Source organism: Falco rusticolus, chromosome 9 (assembly GCF_015220075.1).
Source record: "Falco rusticolus isolate bFalRus1 chromosome 9, bFalRus1.pri, whole genome shotgun sequence".
NCBI classification, from domain to species: domain Eukaryota; kingdom Metazoa; phylum Chordata; class Aves; order Falconiformes; family Falconidae; genus Falco; species Falco rusticolus.
This window is the reverse complement of record NC_051195.1, coordinates 40,334,234-40,345,490: the sequence shown is the minus strand read 5'-3', so window position 1 is coordinate 40,345,490 and position 11,257 is coordinate 40,334,234. Positions and strand designations below refer to the sequence as shown.

Here is an 11,257-nt window from a genome sequence, read left to right as displayed (position 1 = left end):
TCAGAATTTGGGCTCCTTACTGCTCTTTGCATGCAAACCCAGGGAAACAGGAGCAGGGTCTTGCGGGAATGGCGCTGCGGGGCCCTGATCCAGCAGGCACCAAGCTGTGTGTTCGAGGCCTCCTGCGCACATACTCACTTCCTTTTATAAAAATAGATTAAGGATGTGTTCAAGGATTTGCTGAGCCTATCAATGGAGGAAGGAGAGAAAGCAGAGGAGCAGTTCCTTATCAGTTCTTCTGTTTCTAAGACACCTGGGAGAGAGAAACCCAAGCAGACTGCACTGCATACGGTGTACACAAGGTACACAAATTATCTATTTTGATGTGAAGTCCTCCCAATTTTGTGTGTGGAAACAGGGTTTTTTGGAGATGGCGAGGTCTACGCTGCTGGACTCCAGCCTGGTGAGTAGCTGTGTAGCTGTAGACCACTTCATTTACGCAGAGTTAATGAGGTACACCAGCACCATACTTCTACAGCCTGCATGTGGACACAGCGCTGTGGATTTCCAGCGGTAACGCTGCTAAAGGCAGTATGCGTTGTACTGATGGCAAGAGAGCAAAGTATGCCAAGGCTCCTATAGGAGTCAATATGTCCTATAATGTCTGCGAGGTATAGAGAATTGGTTGGTGTGGTGGTTAGAAAGAAATTCCACCTAGATCATGAGATACTGGAGCTTATTCTGTTATTGGGTACTAGCCTATCACGGAAAGCAACTGCTCTGCAAAAGGTCTTACTTTCCCATGTTCAGAGCATATACCTTTAAAAATATTAGTTTAGGTATTACACATCCCCTTTGAAAAAAATCCCTTGTAGGCAAGAATAAAACTTACAAAAAGGCTGTTACAGAGATCATCAGCTCTCTATTAGATAGCTTGGAATATGCTCCACTAGCACTAGAGTTTAGTCTTCTCCAAATTACTGTAGAGGATTTGACTGTATCTTGCTGATCCATCCACATTTTAATTTCCTCTGCACGGATACATATTGCAGGATGCTGGAAATCCCCAAGCCCACTGGAGCTGCAAGACTGGATGTTTCATCCTGTAACACCAATAAAATGTTAATGCATACTAATAGCAACAGCAAAGGGGTTTATGGAGCGAGCTTGGAAGTATTTTATAATTGCCAGGGTATCTGTCACAGAGAATTTGGGGTTAGAGTCATCAAGTATTGCGCTTTGTCAACACAGGAAAAGAAACCCCCTCAAATATACCTCAGACCTACTAATTTTTATAATTAAAGAGGGAAGATGGGACATGAGTCCCTGGGGAGAAAGTCAAACATAAATTGCATATACATGAGAGAGCTGCCCACTAGTTTGGATGGATTCAGAAGGTGGGGGTTCAGTTGCCTGCCCTACCGCAGGCCCCCACTGTAACATTAACTAAGGACACCATCTCAGTTTCCAACCTGGAGACCAAGAATAAAAGCACTGTCCTCCTTTATAAACCAAATAAATCTGGGCACGAGATGACATAAATACATCAGTAACATGAAATCCAGGGAGCTGGGGCATGGGTTGGCTTCTCCGTACATTGTGCTGCCTGGCTGGAGCATCTCACGACTTCCAGCAGCTCCTTGCCTTTCCACTCAGCCCAGCCTGGTGGTGTGATTCTGTTTGCTGCAACCTAAGATACAAAAAGACAAAAAGAGAAATTTGAAACTGGGAGTCAGAGGGACCAGGTTTCTTCCATCTCGCAGCATTTCCACATGCTGCTCTTGCTGGAGCTGCCAGCCTTCCGTTGCGCCGCTCATCCTGCCTGTCCCAAATTCACATCTCTGGGATGCTCCAGGCACTGCCCATTGGTGCCGGAGGACTGTGGGACAAATAAAGTGGCAGCAAGGCTGTGGAGATCATGCCCTGCTAGAAGCACCATGCCAGGAACCGCTGATCCACCCTGGCTGCAGGTTGGCTCCATTGTTTCTCACGCTGGACTGGAGCATGTGGTCTCTGTGGTCCATGGGCAGAAGGGGAAGAACCTGGGTGACCACAACACTGCTTATTTTAATAGATGTGCTCCAAAACCTGTTTTTTTTCCAGAGTCAACAGATCCTGAGCCAAGGTATAAGCCTTGCCTAACCAGGCAGGCACTGGAGGGCCAAGCTGAAGCAGCTCCTTAGACAATATTAGGGTGAGTCAATCCAGTGGTAGCTCCAGCGGGGGACAAACTGAAGCTCCATCCTCCCCCTTACCTCTCCTTGTCACCAAGCTGGAGGACCAAGCCCAGTGCACAGTGCCGTGGAGCCTGGCATGTTCGTGTCCTGGCTTTTGGGGCTTTTTAACCATTTTCTTGTCTTGTGGTTTATATAGGAGCAGAAGAGCCGGAATGTTCGTGATGCTGCAGGGCCCACAAGCATGGCCTTTGCTGAGGGGAGATGGGTGATGGAGGAGAGCAAATGTGGAGCCTGGACATGGGGGTTGTCCTCTGGCCCTGAGAGTTCTCCAGGCTTTTGTGGCATCTGTAGGACCATGCCCAGGGTGCTTCATTGCTCCTGCATGTGTCATTCTGCATCCTGACCCGAGTCCGGCTGGAAGATGTCTGCAAAGCTTTCCCCTGACTTACACCAGCACGGGGCTGATAAGGGCGAAGCCCGCCACTTCACACACATATTTTGGGCTGGTGTTTGCTCTCCAGCATCAAAGCAGATGAAATGGCAGGGTTCTGAAACGCCGTTCCCCAGCTGTGCATCCAACGAGCCCTGGCGCGCTGCTAATGGTGAGTTCATAGGAACATCCCTGAAACCCGAGCACCCCGGCACCCTGTTTGCAAATGGTTTAGGAGCAGCAGCACATTCCTGTTTTGGGATGTGCAGCCCCACATGCTGCTGAGCACGTGTGCTAACGCTGGCAGTGCCACGCGGGGTGCGGCAGCACCGGGCTGTGTGGCAGCTGCTGCAAGGAGAAGTGGGCACGGGCACGGAACGTTGTGGCGGGTGTTTTGTTCATCCTCACTAGGGAGCAGAGGAGAAACAAAAGCTGGAACAGCGTGGGGCACTGAGCTGGCTGGGCAAGGAGGAGAAAAAAATAATTGTGCAGAATTTCATCAGGGAGCTTGGAAGGAGGCGATTTTGTGAGCAAATAGTCACCTCCAGAGCAGAACTTCCCCATCTCCAATTTCAAAATTCTGTTCACATCAACATCCACTTTCATGTTGTAAAACCTGGGGAAAAAGGGAAAAAAAAGCAGCTTCATACATTTCAATGCAAAAGCCTTATTTTGGCGAGGAAAAGGTGGGGAAAGCACTGCTGTGGTGGTAGTTTATAAAAAAACAAGCCCCGAAAATGAAAATGTGGAAGTGCTCAGGGACCCGAGGCAGGCGTGGCTGCCCCGAAGCCTGGGGCTGCTCCTGCCCATGTGGGGCTGAGCCTGAGCGGGGCCATGAAGTGGCTGATGGAGTCCAGCCCCAGCCTTAAAAGATGTGACTTTGCTTTACCTCACCTGGGGAGAATGAAAAGCAGATTTGGTTGGGACCAACTTCAGAAGCGCCTCTGGCTTTGCACTGCAGCCACTTCCCCCATTTCCCATGTCAGAAAGGAGGGAGCAGGGGGCATGGTGCAGGTGCTGCGCCCTGATGCATGGGTCCCCATGAGTCTGGCATGACAGAAGCAGGGGGAAAATGCTTCGCTCTCAGCCACGGGTCTGGCCTGAGGGGCACCTGCCAGCCAGGCAAGTAGGGGCAGCTTGAGTCCCATAAAAGCAGCTGGAGAAGGGTAGCAAGGAGCCAGGATGGTCCACAGCAGCATCCTGGGCAGCTCATGAGGGTTTCATCGCTCCAGGGAAAGCCCTTTCCCCTCCTCCAGGCAGCAGCAGGGTTAATGCTCTGTCTCCTCCCTGTCCCTCGAAGGTGTGGGGCAGGTGTTTCTGCTCAGCTGGCCCCATCATGGAGCCAGAAGTGAGGATAAGAGCAGGGTTTCTCCCCTGCTTTACTTATCTCCATTCTCTATAGGACCTGGGGTCAAAGTACCTTCCCTGAGGCAGCTCTGCCTGCCCTCTGCCTCTGGGCTCGGCTGGCTCCTCTCCGTGGTGCCGGCCTCCTCCTGCTGTTTGGCACTGGGCGAGGTCCTGGTCAAAGCTTGTGGCCCTCTTGCCTGCCTGGCATGGAAACCTTGGAGAGCAGCTCAGCTGGAAATGCCTTTTGCCCTGAGGAGCATCTGGAAAAGCACTCGGCCTCCGAGTCTCGGCCAGCAGCACTGCCAGCCTGCCCCAGGCCCCCCTGCGGGGGTCCAGGACCGATGTGGATGTGGAGATGTTAGCAGCTGGGCTTCCCCATTTTCTGGCTTGTGGGGGAAGCAGGTCATTCTCTGGAGACCCTTCCTTGGGTTTATGTGGTGGAAAGGTGGCAGAGGGGGTCTGCGCACCCCTGCTTTGCTGCAGGGATCTGCCCAGCTTACGTCTCTGTAGTGCCAGCTAACCCCCAAAGCATCCAGTGTCAGCATCTTCTGAATGCTGGGGGAGGTTTTTGCTTCTCCTGCTATACAACCGAGATACTTGTGCATTGACGATGGTGGCGGTGTGTTGCTGAGATGGCTGCTTTCTGCTAAGCATCTGCTGCTTCTGTGCAAAGTGCTTTTTACTCTAATTTTTCTATTGTATTGTTTTTGCTGTTGGATATAAGAGACAGCATCTTGTGTGACACAACAGCCTTCTCTTAACTTTCCCAATGCGCCCTGGTAAATCTAGGTTAAGCTTAACTCAGGGAGCCACATTAATCATCAAATCTATAAGCAGGATATAGAAAGGCCAAGTGTGAATAATTATTGCTCAGATGCTAATTACCCAGGCCCAGACCAAACTCAACATATTAAACACACCGCTAACAGGAGCAGCCTTTTGACCACATTGTTGTGTCCCCCCTAGCTCTCCTACTGCTGTCTCTGCAGGGGACTCCTCCAAACATCTGCTAACACGTGCAGATCCCAAAATATACTTCTGCTCACTTGATAGGAGGGATCTAACACACAGCTGACAGACTGAAGGGCAGCCAGATCCTGCGCTAGGATCAGCAGAGCACTAAGTTGCTCTTCTGGGGCTGTCCATGCTTCTGGGACTGGGTACAGTCTCATTCTTGGCGCTTGTGGTTTGGGAGGATGCAGAGCAGCTCCCTGTGTGGGTTAGTACCTGGGAACCAGCGCCTGGCTCATGGTGCAGGGGTGGGTTATCCCGGGGTGGGTGCTCAACCCCTCCCGGGGGGGCTGGGTGCTGAAGGCAGAGCCGGCCTGGCAGCCCCAGCAGGTGAGAGGGGTTGGTTCCCCATTGCTGTGTCCGTCCTCGTCCCTCCTGGGCCAGAGGGACCTGCTGGGTGTGCAGCGATGTCCTCTCCCAGGCTGAGCCACTCCAGTGGTGCGAGGACCTGGCTGGGCTCTTGGCTTTGGCGCTGGGTTTGATACACGACTTCCTAATGTCAGGTCGCCTGTGGGGTGCTGCCGGTGCCAGGGACTGCGCTGACCCTCTGCTGCCAGCGAGCCCAGCCCCGCAGCCAGCGCTGCGGTTGCCTCCCGGCCAGGGAAATAAGGGCAAGAGCCGTGCTGTCCCCCCCCGGGCTGCCCCTCGGGCTGCTCTGCTGAGGGCAGCCCCTGGGGGCGCGGGGTGGGCTCAGACGCCCACCAGCTTCGGGCTGAGGAGACGGTGTCTCCTTCCTGGGGCAGGGTGATTCCCCCAAAAGCAAGGAGGCTCCGTGGGGTGACGCTGAGGACCCCCCAGGAGCTGCACCTGCCTGCGGAGAGCATTCCGCTTGGTGAAGGGAAGGCCACAGCTGTCTCGCCGCTGGCAGAGCAAGCAGTGTGCGCACAGAGGCGGTTCCCTCTGCCGTGCCACGGTGTGGGACCCTCCCCGGCCCCCCTTCGCTCTCCCCCACCTACTGCAGCTCGACGCCAGCCAGACTCCACCTGCCCTCCCCACAGCACCCCCCATGCCTTGCTGTGCTCGGGGCTGCTGGGCACAAATCCTGATGATGCCCACTCAGCCTCAGCCGAGGGGCGCTGATGGAGAGAGGACGCACAAGGATGTTTAGGGTCAAGCTCTTCAGCACCAGCAACCCTGGCTCTGAGGTCAGCTGCGCTGAGGCATGTTGGACCATGCTGGGGGTCAGGTCTGGGATGCGGCCAGGCGCTGACATGAGAGCAGATCTCCCAGCTGAGCTGGGGGGCCTGGTGGAGACAGCTGAGCTCCCCCAGACTTGGGGTCCTCCGCCCTGCTCCAGCCCGTCTGTTCAGCACCTCTCACCAGAGAGAGGGACCAGCAGGGTGGGGGCCAAGGCAGTGGGTGCCTAGCGGGGTGCATGGGGAGCACAGCCCCCTGTGAGCACCCAGGGGGTTCAGCCGAGTTGCAAAGGGATCAAAACATTTTGTGCCTGGAAGATGAGGAGCATGTGCGAGAGTGAGGATGGGCTTGTGCTGAGGGGTGCAACCTTCTCCTGTCACCTCCCTTCTAGCCTGAATGCTTCTGCCATCATGATTAATTTATCAGGTACTTATGAATATGCAGATAAGACTCTGGTTTCCAGGCTCTGCTTTCAGGAGGGAGACTGTGTGATGGGCTTTCTGCTGCTGCTGCCTTCGTAAGAAGAGAAATGTCATGTACCAGGGTTCAAAATAAATAACTGTGCTGCTGAGAGCGTTGGAGCCTTAGCAGCCCCAAGGAGCTGCAGGCTCCCCTTGTTCCTCAGCGCTGGAGATTTTTATGAGCATCCCAGTGGTGTATGCACCCCATCTCCCCCACCCCGTGTGGTTACGGTGATGCAGAGGTGTCTTTGCCAGTCCCAGCCTTTGAAATTTTGGCTGAAGCCCCAGAAACTTGCACTGTGAGTGGGGCTGAGGGCTGGGCCCCCCCCGGAGAGGGGGGGTTCAGAGGGATGGGCGCACCTGGGGTGGTCGGGTCCTGCAGGAGCTGGGGGTCCACCTGGAGATGGCCTCTTTACTGCTGGAAATGCCAAGGTCTAGGAGATGGGGAGCGGTTCAGAAGGCTGATGGGTGTGTGCATGTGGCTGTTGGGCTAAGGCAAGCTCTGCCCCTCTCTGGCTGGGCTGCCTGAGGTGGGGGCTGCGGGGTGGGGGTACTTTGGCCTTTGGGATTCGGCACCTAGCTGTGCTGACACACACACACACACACACCTAGCTGCGACACCCACAGAAGTAGCTCGTTTTCAAAACTTCCCCTAAATCTTGTGCGCAAGAGCCAGAGCTATGAATGCGGGAGCTGCCGCTCCTGCTAATCCTGCTGCCGGGGCCCCTCTCCAGCTGCTCCGTGCTGGGGGCTGCGACTCCCAGGGCAGGGGAGCAGGATGGGGCCGGGTCAGGCCTCAGCTGCCCTGGGGTCCCGGCCCTGAGGAGGGGGCTTCTCTCTGCCTCCATGGGCGCATCTCCCCTGCTCCAAGCATCCAGCTCCTGGCTCTACAGAGTGTTTGGCGCTGCTCCCGCCAGGGCTGCTGCACCTGCCCAGTGGTTTTACAGGGTTTATATTTTAAATTTTATTTTCTGGGGCTGTTTGGAGGAGCAGCAGCAGGAGAGGGCAGCGGGGCTCAGTCCAGCATTCGGGTCCTGCTTCCTGAGCAGGACGGGGCCGCCCCTGCCCCTTCCTCTGCCCCGCAGCGGGGTCGGGCCCCCTCCAGCCCCGGCCCCGGCGGGTCCCGCTGCGGGCGCCAGGGGGCGCTGTGGGCGCGGAGCGGTGTGCGGACCGCGGAGGGAGCGCGGCCGGGGCGGGGGGGGGCGCGATCCGCGCTCCGCTCCTCCGCGGCTGCACCACGCGCGTCGAGCCCCCCGGCCCCGCTCCGCAATCCCATTTTTGGGGTGTCTGCGGGAGAGGGGCAGGTTGCGCTCCCGCGGGGATGCGCGGGGCTGGGGAAGAGGCTTTGTCCCTGTCTTGGTCTAGGCGGAGGGGTCCCGGGGCTGCTGGGGCTGCGGGAGCCAGAGGAGGGGCTCCAGCTGGGGGATTTGCGCTAGATGCTGGAAACTGCGCTTTTTGCACGGGATTTAAAAAAAAAAAAAACACCCAGATATTCTCCCCTCCTGAGGCCGGCCTGGGGGCGGTGCGCCGCGGCGCCGGCTTCGTGCGCTCGGTGTGAAGGAGGGGAGGGGAAAAATGCACAGAGCGAGGGGGGAGGGAAAACCCGCCCGCACCACGCAGCGGCCCCGCGCGGCGGTAACAAACTCCAACTTAAAAAAACTTCCCGAGCGCATCGGGGTGCGCGCAGGAGCGCGCAGGCGGCGGCGCTGCCCAGGTAGGGGCAGGGCAGGGGGGGTCCTGCTGGCTCCCCCCGCCGGGGGAAGCGGGGAGGGGACACAAGCCACGGCCCCTTCCCCACCTGGGCCTCGCTTTGCGTGGCACCCCCCAGACCCGCGGGGGGGGCTCTTGCTGCCGCCTGCCAGGCGGAGGGGGAGAGGGTGAAGCTGGATGGTGTTGGGGGGGATAAAGGGGTTTTGCCGGGGGCGAGGGGTGCACTGGGGGGGGGGCGGGGGCAGTCGGAGCCTCGGCAAAGGCTCCCCGGTGCAGAGGGGAAGCGGCGGCTCAGGAGAGGGGCTTCCGCTGGCTGCGGGGTGAGGGAACGCGAGAGCACAGCAACTTTATAATCGTCTTTTTATTAAGATTATAAATTTAAACAAATCTGAACAGTTTTACCCGGCGATATACAATTCCATGTGCACAAAAATACAGGCTTACAAACAAAGAAAAAGGAGGAAAAAAAAATAAGACCCCAACAGACCATTTGGCAAAGCATCCTCAGTTACACATAGTGCTGATACCATGAAGTTGGGAGTGGGCAGGCTGCAAATAAAAAAACAAGGAGGGGACAACGACCAGAAAACCCACCTTTTTACAACAAAAGGTTTTTCTTTTAAAAAAAAAATTAAAAATCAAGAGACTCTATAGGAGACAGATCCGTTCACAAGACCAAACAATGCTGGTTTTATGATTTTGGAAGGCTGAAATCAGAACAGTTGAACTTAACGGGAGGGGAAAAATTAAAAAAAAAAAAAAAAAAAAAAGAAGACTAAAAGACCCGACACAGCACACTGGAGACGTGAGTAGTGTTACACGGTTACCTGCGGCATCACAAATACACACCGAGGCGGAGGCTCCGGGCTGCCGGGGGCGGCTCGCCCCCTCCCCGGCGTGGCAGGGAGCAGCCCGGAGGGATCCCCGGCCCCTGCTTCACCCCACCCCCACCCCCCCAAATTCAGCTCTCGTATCCCTCCAGCGTTACCCCGGCACAAGCGGTGGGAAGGAGAAGTCACATCGCACACGTTTCTTCTGGGAGGAAAGTTGAAATGTTTCCATTTCTGCCCCCCCCCCCTTTTTTTTCTTTTAAATATATAAAGAAACGCACAAAACCGAACCGGCAGCGGCTGCTTCCCCCTCTCCCCGCCCCCCGAGCCCCGCCGAGCCGGGGCGGAGAGACCCCGCCGGGGCAGCGGGGCAGCCGGGGGGCTCCCGCCGCGGGGTCCCGGGGCCGGGCTCTCACGTGGCGCTCCCCGCCGCCAGCACCGGCCCCGGGAAACCCGCCGCGCAGAGAACCCGGGCCGACACAAAGAGGATTATTTAAATAGGTGCTTCGGGTTTTGTTGTTGTTTTGTTTTCGTTTGCTTATTTTTTTGTTGTTTTTTCTCTCATCTCTGCAAAAATAAAGTCCCAAGATCTTAGATTTTTTTTTCTTTATTGTACAATTTATAAAACACTAGTGTGGCTCTGCCCTCCCGCCTCCCCTGCGCACCCCTCGGCACCCTCCACCCCCCTCCCCTCGCCCCAACCCCCCTCCCCGCCTTTGTTTCAGGGTCCCCCCCTCCGGAGCCGCCGTCCCTCGGATCGCACCCCCGTTTTCGCAAACGCCCCCCGCCCGCGCCTTGCTCCCCGCTCCTCTCTAAAACGCGACGATGGCCCGAGTCCAGGCTCCCAGGCTCGCCAGCGCCTGCTTGCTGCACAGCTGCCCGTTGAGGGGCTGCTCTGAGTCCGCCTGCTGCCGGCTCACCAGCCCCGTGAAACCGGAGCCGAAGATGGAGATCAAGTTGGAGATGTTGGAAGAGTCCTGGGGGTGCTCAGCGCTGTACTCCTCGAAACGGGCGCGTTTGGTGCACGGGGCGAAGGGGGGGCCGCCCGCCACCCCGCCTCCCCCCGGCTCCCCTTCCTCCACCCCCTCCTCTTCCTCCTCCTGCCCCGGGTAATACTTGCGCTTGGTGCCCGGCGTGGGCGGCGGGGAGGCGAGCCCCGGCGCCGGCTGGCAGCAGCAGGGGCACTGCGAGCAGCAGTCCTGGTGCAAGTACCCGTTCTCCACCGTGGTCACGACGTGAGTGTCCAAATCCAGCACCGTGGTGCGGCTGCTACAGTGCGGCGCCCCGCCGCTCCCGAAGTCACAGCCGGCGGCGTAGAGCAGCCCCGGGGGCGCGCTGCCGCCGCCGGGACCGGCGCTGCCGGCGGCCCGGTAGAAGCCCGGGGACGAGTCTCTGCAGGGCGCTCGCTGCAGCTCCGGGGGCGCGGCGCACACCGGCACCTCCAGCAGCTCCGCACCGCCCCGCGCCGCCGCGCAGCTCCGCGCCTCGCGGTCCTGCGTGTCGGCGGGCAGCGGGAGCGCCGCCAGCTCCGGCGGGGCGGCGGTGGGCGGCGGGCAGGCGGGCATGGCGAGGAGCGGGGCGCCGTCGGGGTAATGCTGCTGGCGGCGGTAGAGCTCGGCGTAGCGCTCGCTCAGGTAGAGCTGCCGGGCGTTGCGGAGCACATAGGAGACGAGCAGGTTCTTGTGGAGCTTGATACCGCCTCGCTGCGTGCGGGAGCTGTGGATCTTCCGCAGGGAAATACTGATCAAACTCTGCGCATCGAGGGTGCACTCCATCCTCCTCCGGCCCCTCAGCATCTGCTCTCGCCACCCGCGCAGCCAGGCACCCCGGGCCGCATCCACACGGCAGCCGGGAGGGTGCGGAGGGTCGCAAAACAGGAGGATAAAGAGGCGGGGGGGGAGGGAAGGGAAACAGAAGGGGGGGAAGGGGAAGGGGGGAGGAAAAGAGCCTGAGGTCGCTGGAGAGGGGGGAAATAGAGAGGGGCGTCTTCAGGGGGCGGCCAGCGGCGGGAGCAGAGCAGGCATCGACGTGCGCGCCGGTGGCTCCCGCTGCTGCTGCCGCCGCCGCGCTCCGTGCAGGGACGGCGCGTGCAGGCAGCGCCACCAGCGCCGCGCGCGCCCGCCCCGCGCGCCGCCCCCGCCCGCCCCTCCGCGCGCGCGCCCGCCCCGCCCCCCCACGCCGCGCGCGCGCAACTTCCCCCCGCGCCGGTCGGTA

General features: G+C 58.4%; 1 protein-coding gene across 1 annotated transcript; it reads right to left on the bottom strand.

Annotated features, from left to right (window-relative positions):
• Positions 1-9,601: 9,601 nt before the first annotated feature.
• IER5L (immediate early response 5 like) lies at positions 9,602-11,175 on the bottom strand. The gene has a single exon (XM_037401220.1). It carries the CDS (start codon positions 10,837-10,839, stop codon positions 9,856-9,858), a length of 984 nt encoding a protein of 327 aa, XP_037257117.1. The 5' UTR covers positions 10,840-11,175; the 3' UTR covers positions 9,602-9,855.
• Positions 11,176-11,257: the final 82 nt, after the last annotated feature.

Coding starts and splice junctions, on each gene's coding strand:
- IER5L (XM_037401220.1), bottom strand. CDS start 10,839: ATGCTGAGGGGCCGGAGGAGGATGGAGTGCACCCTCGATGCGCAGAGT.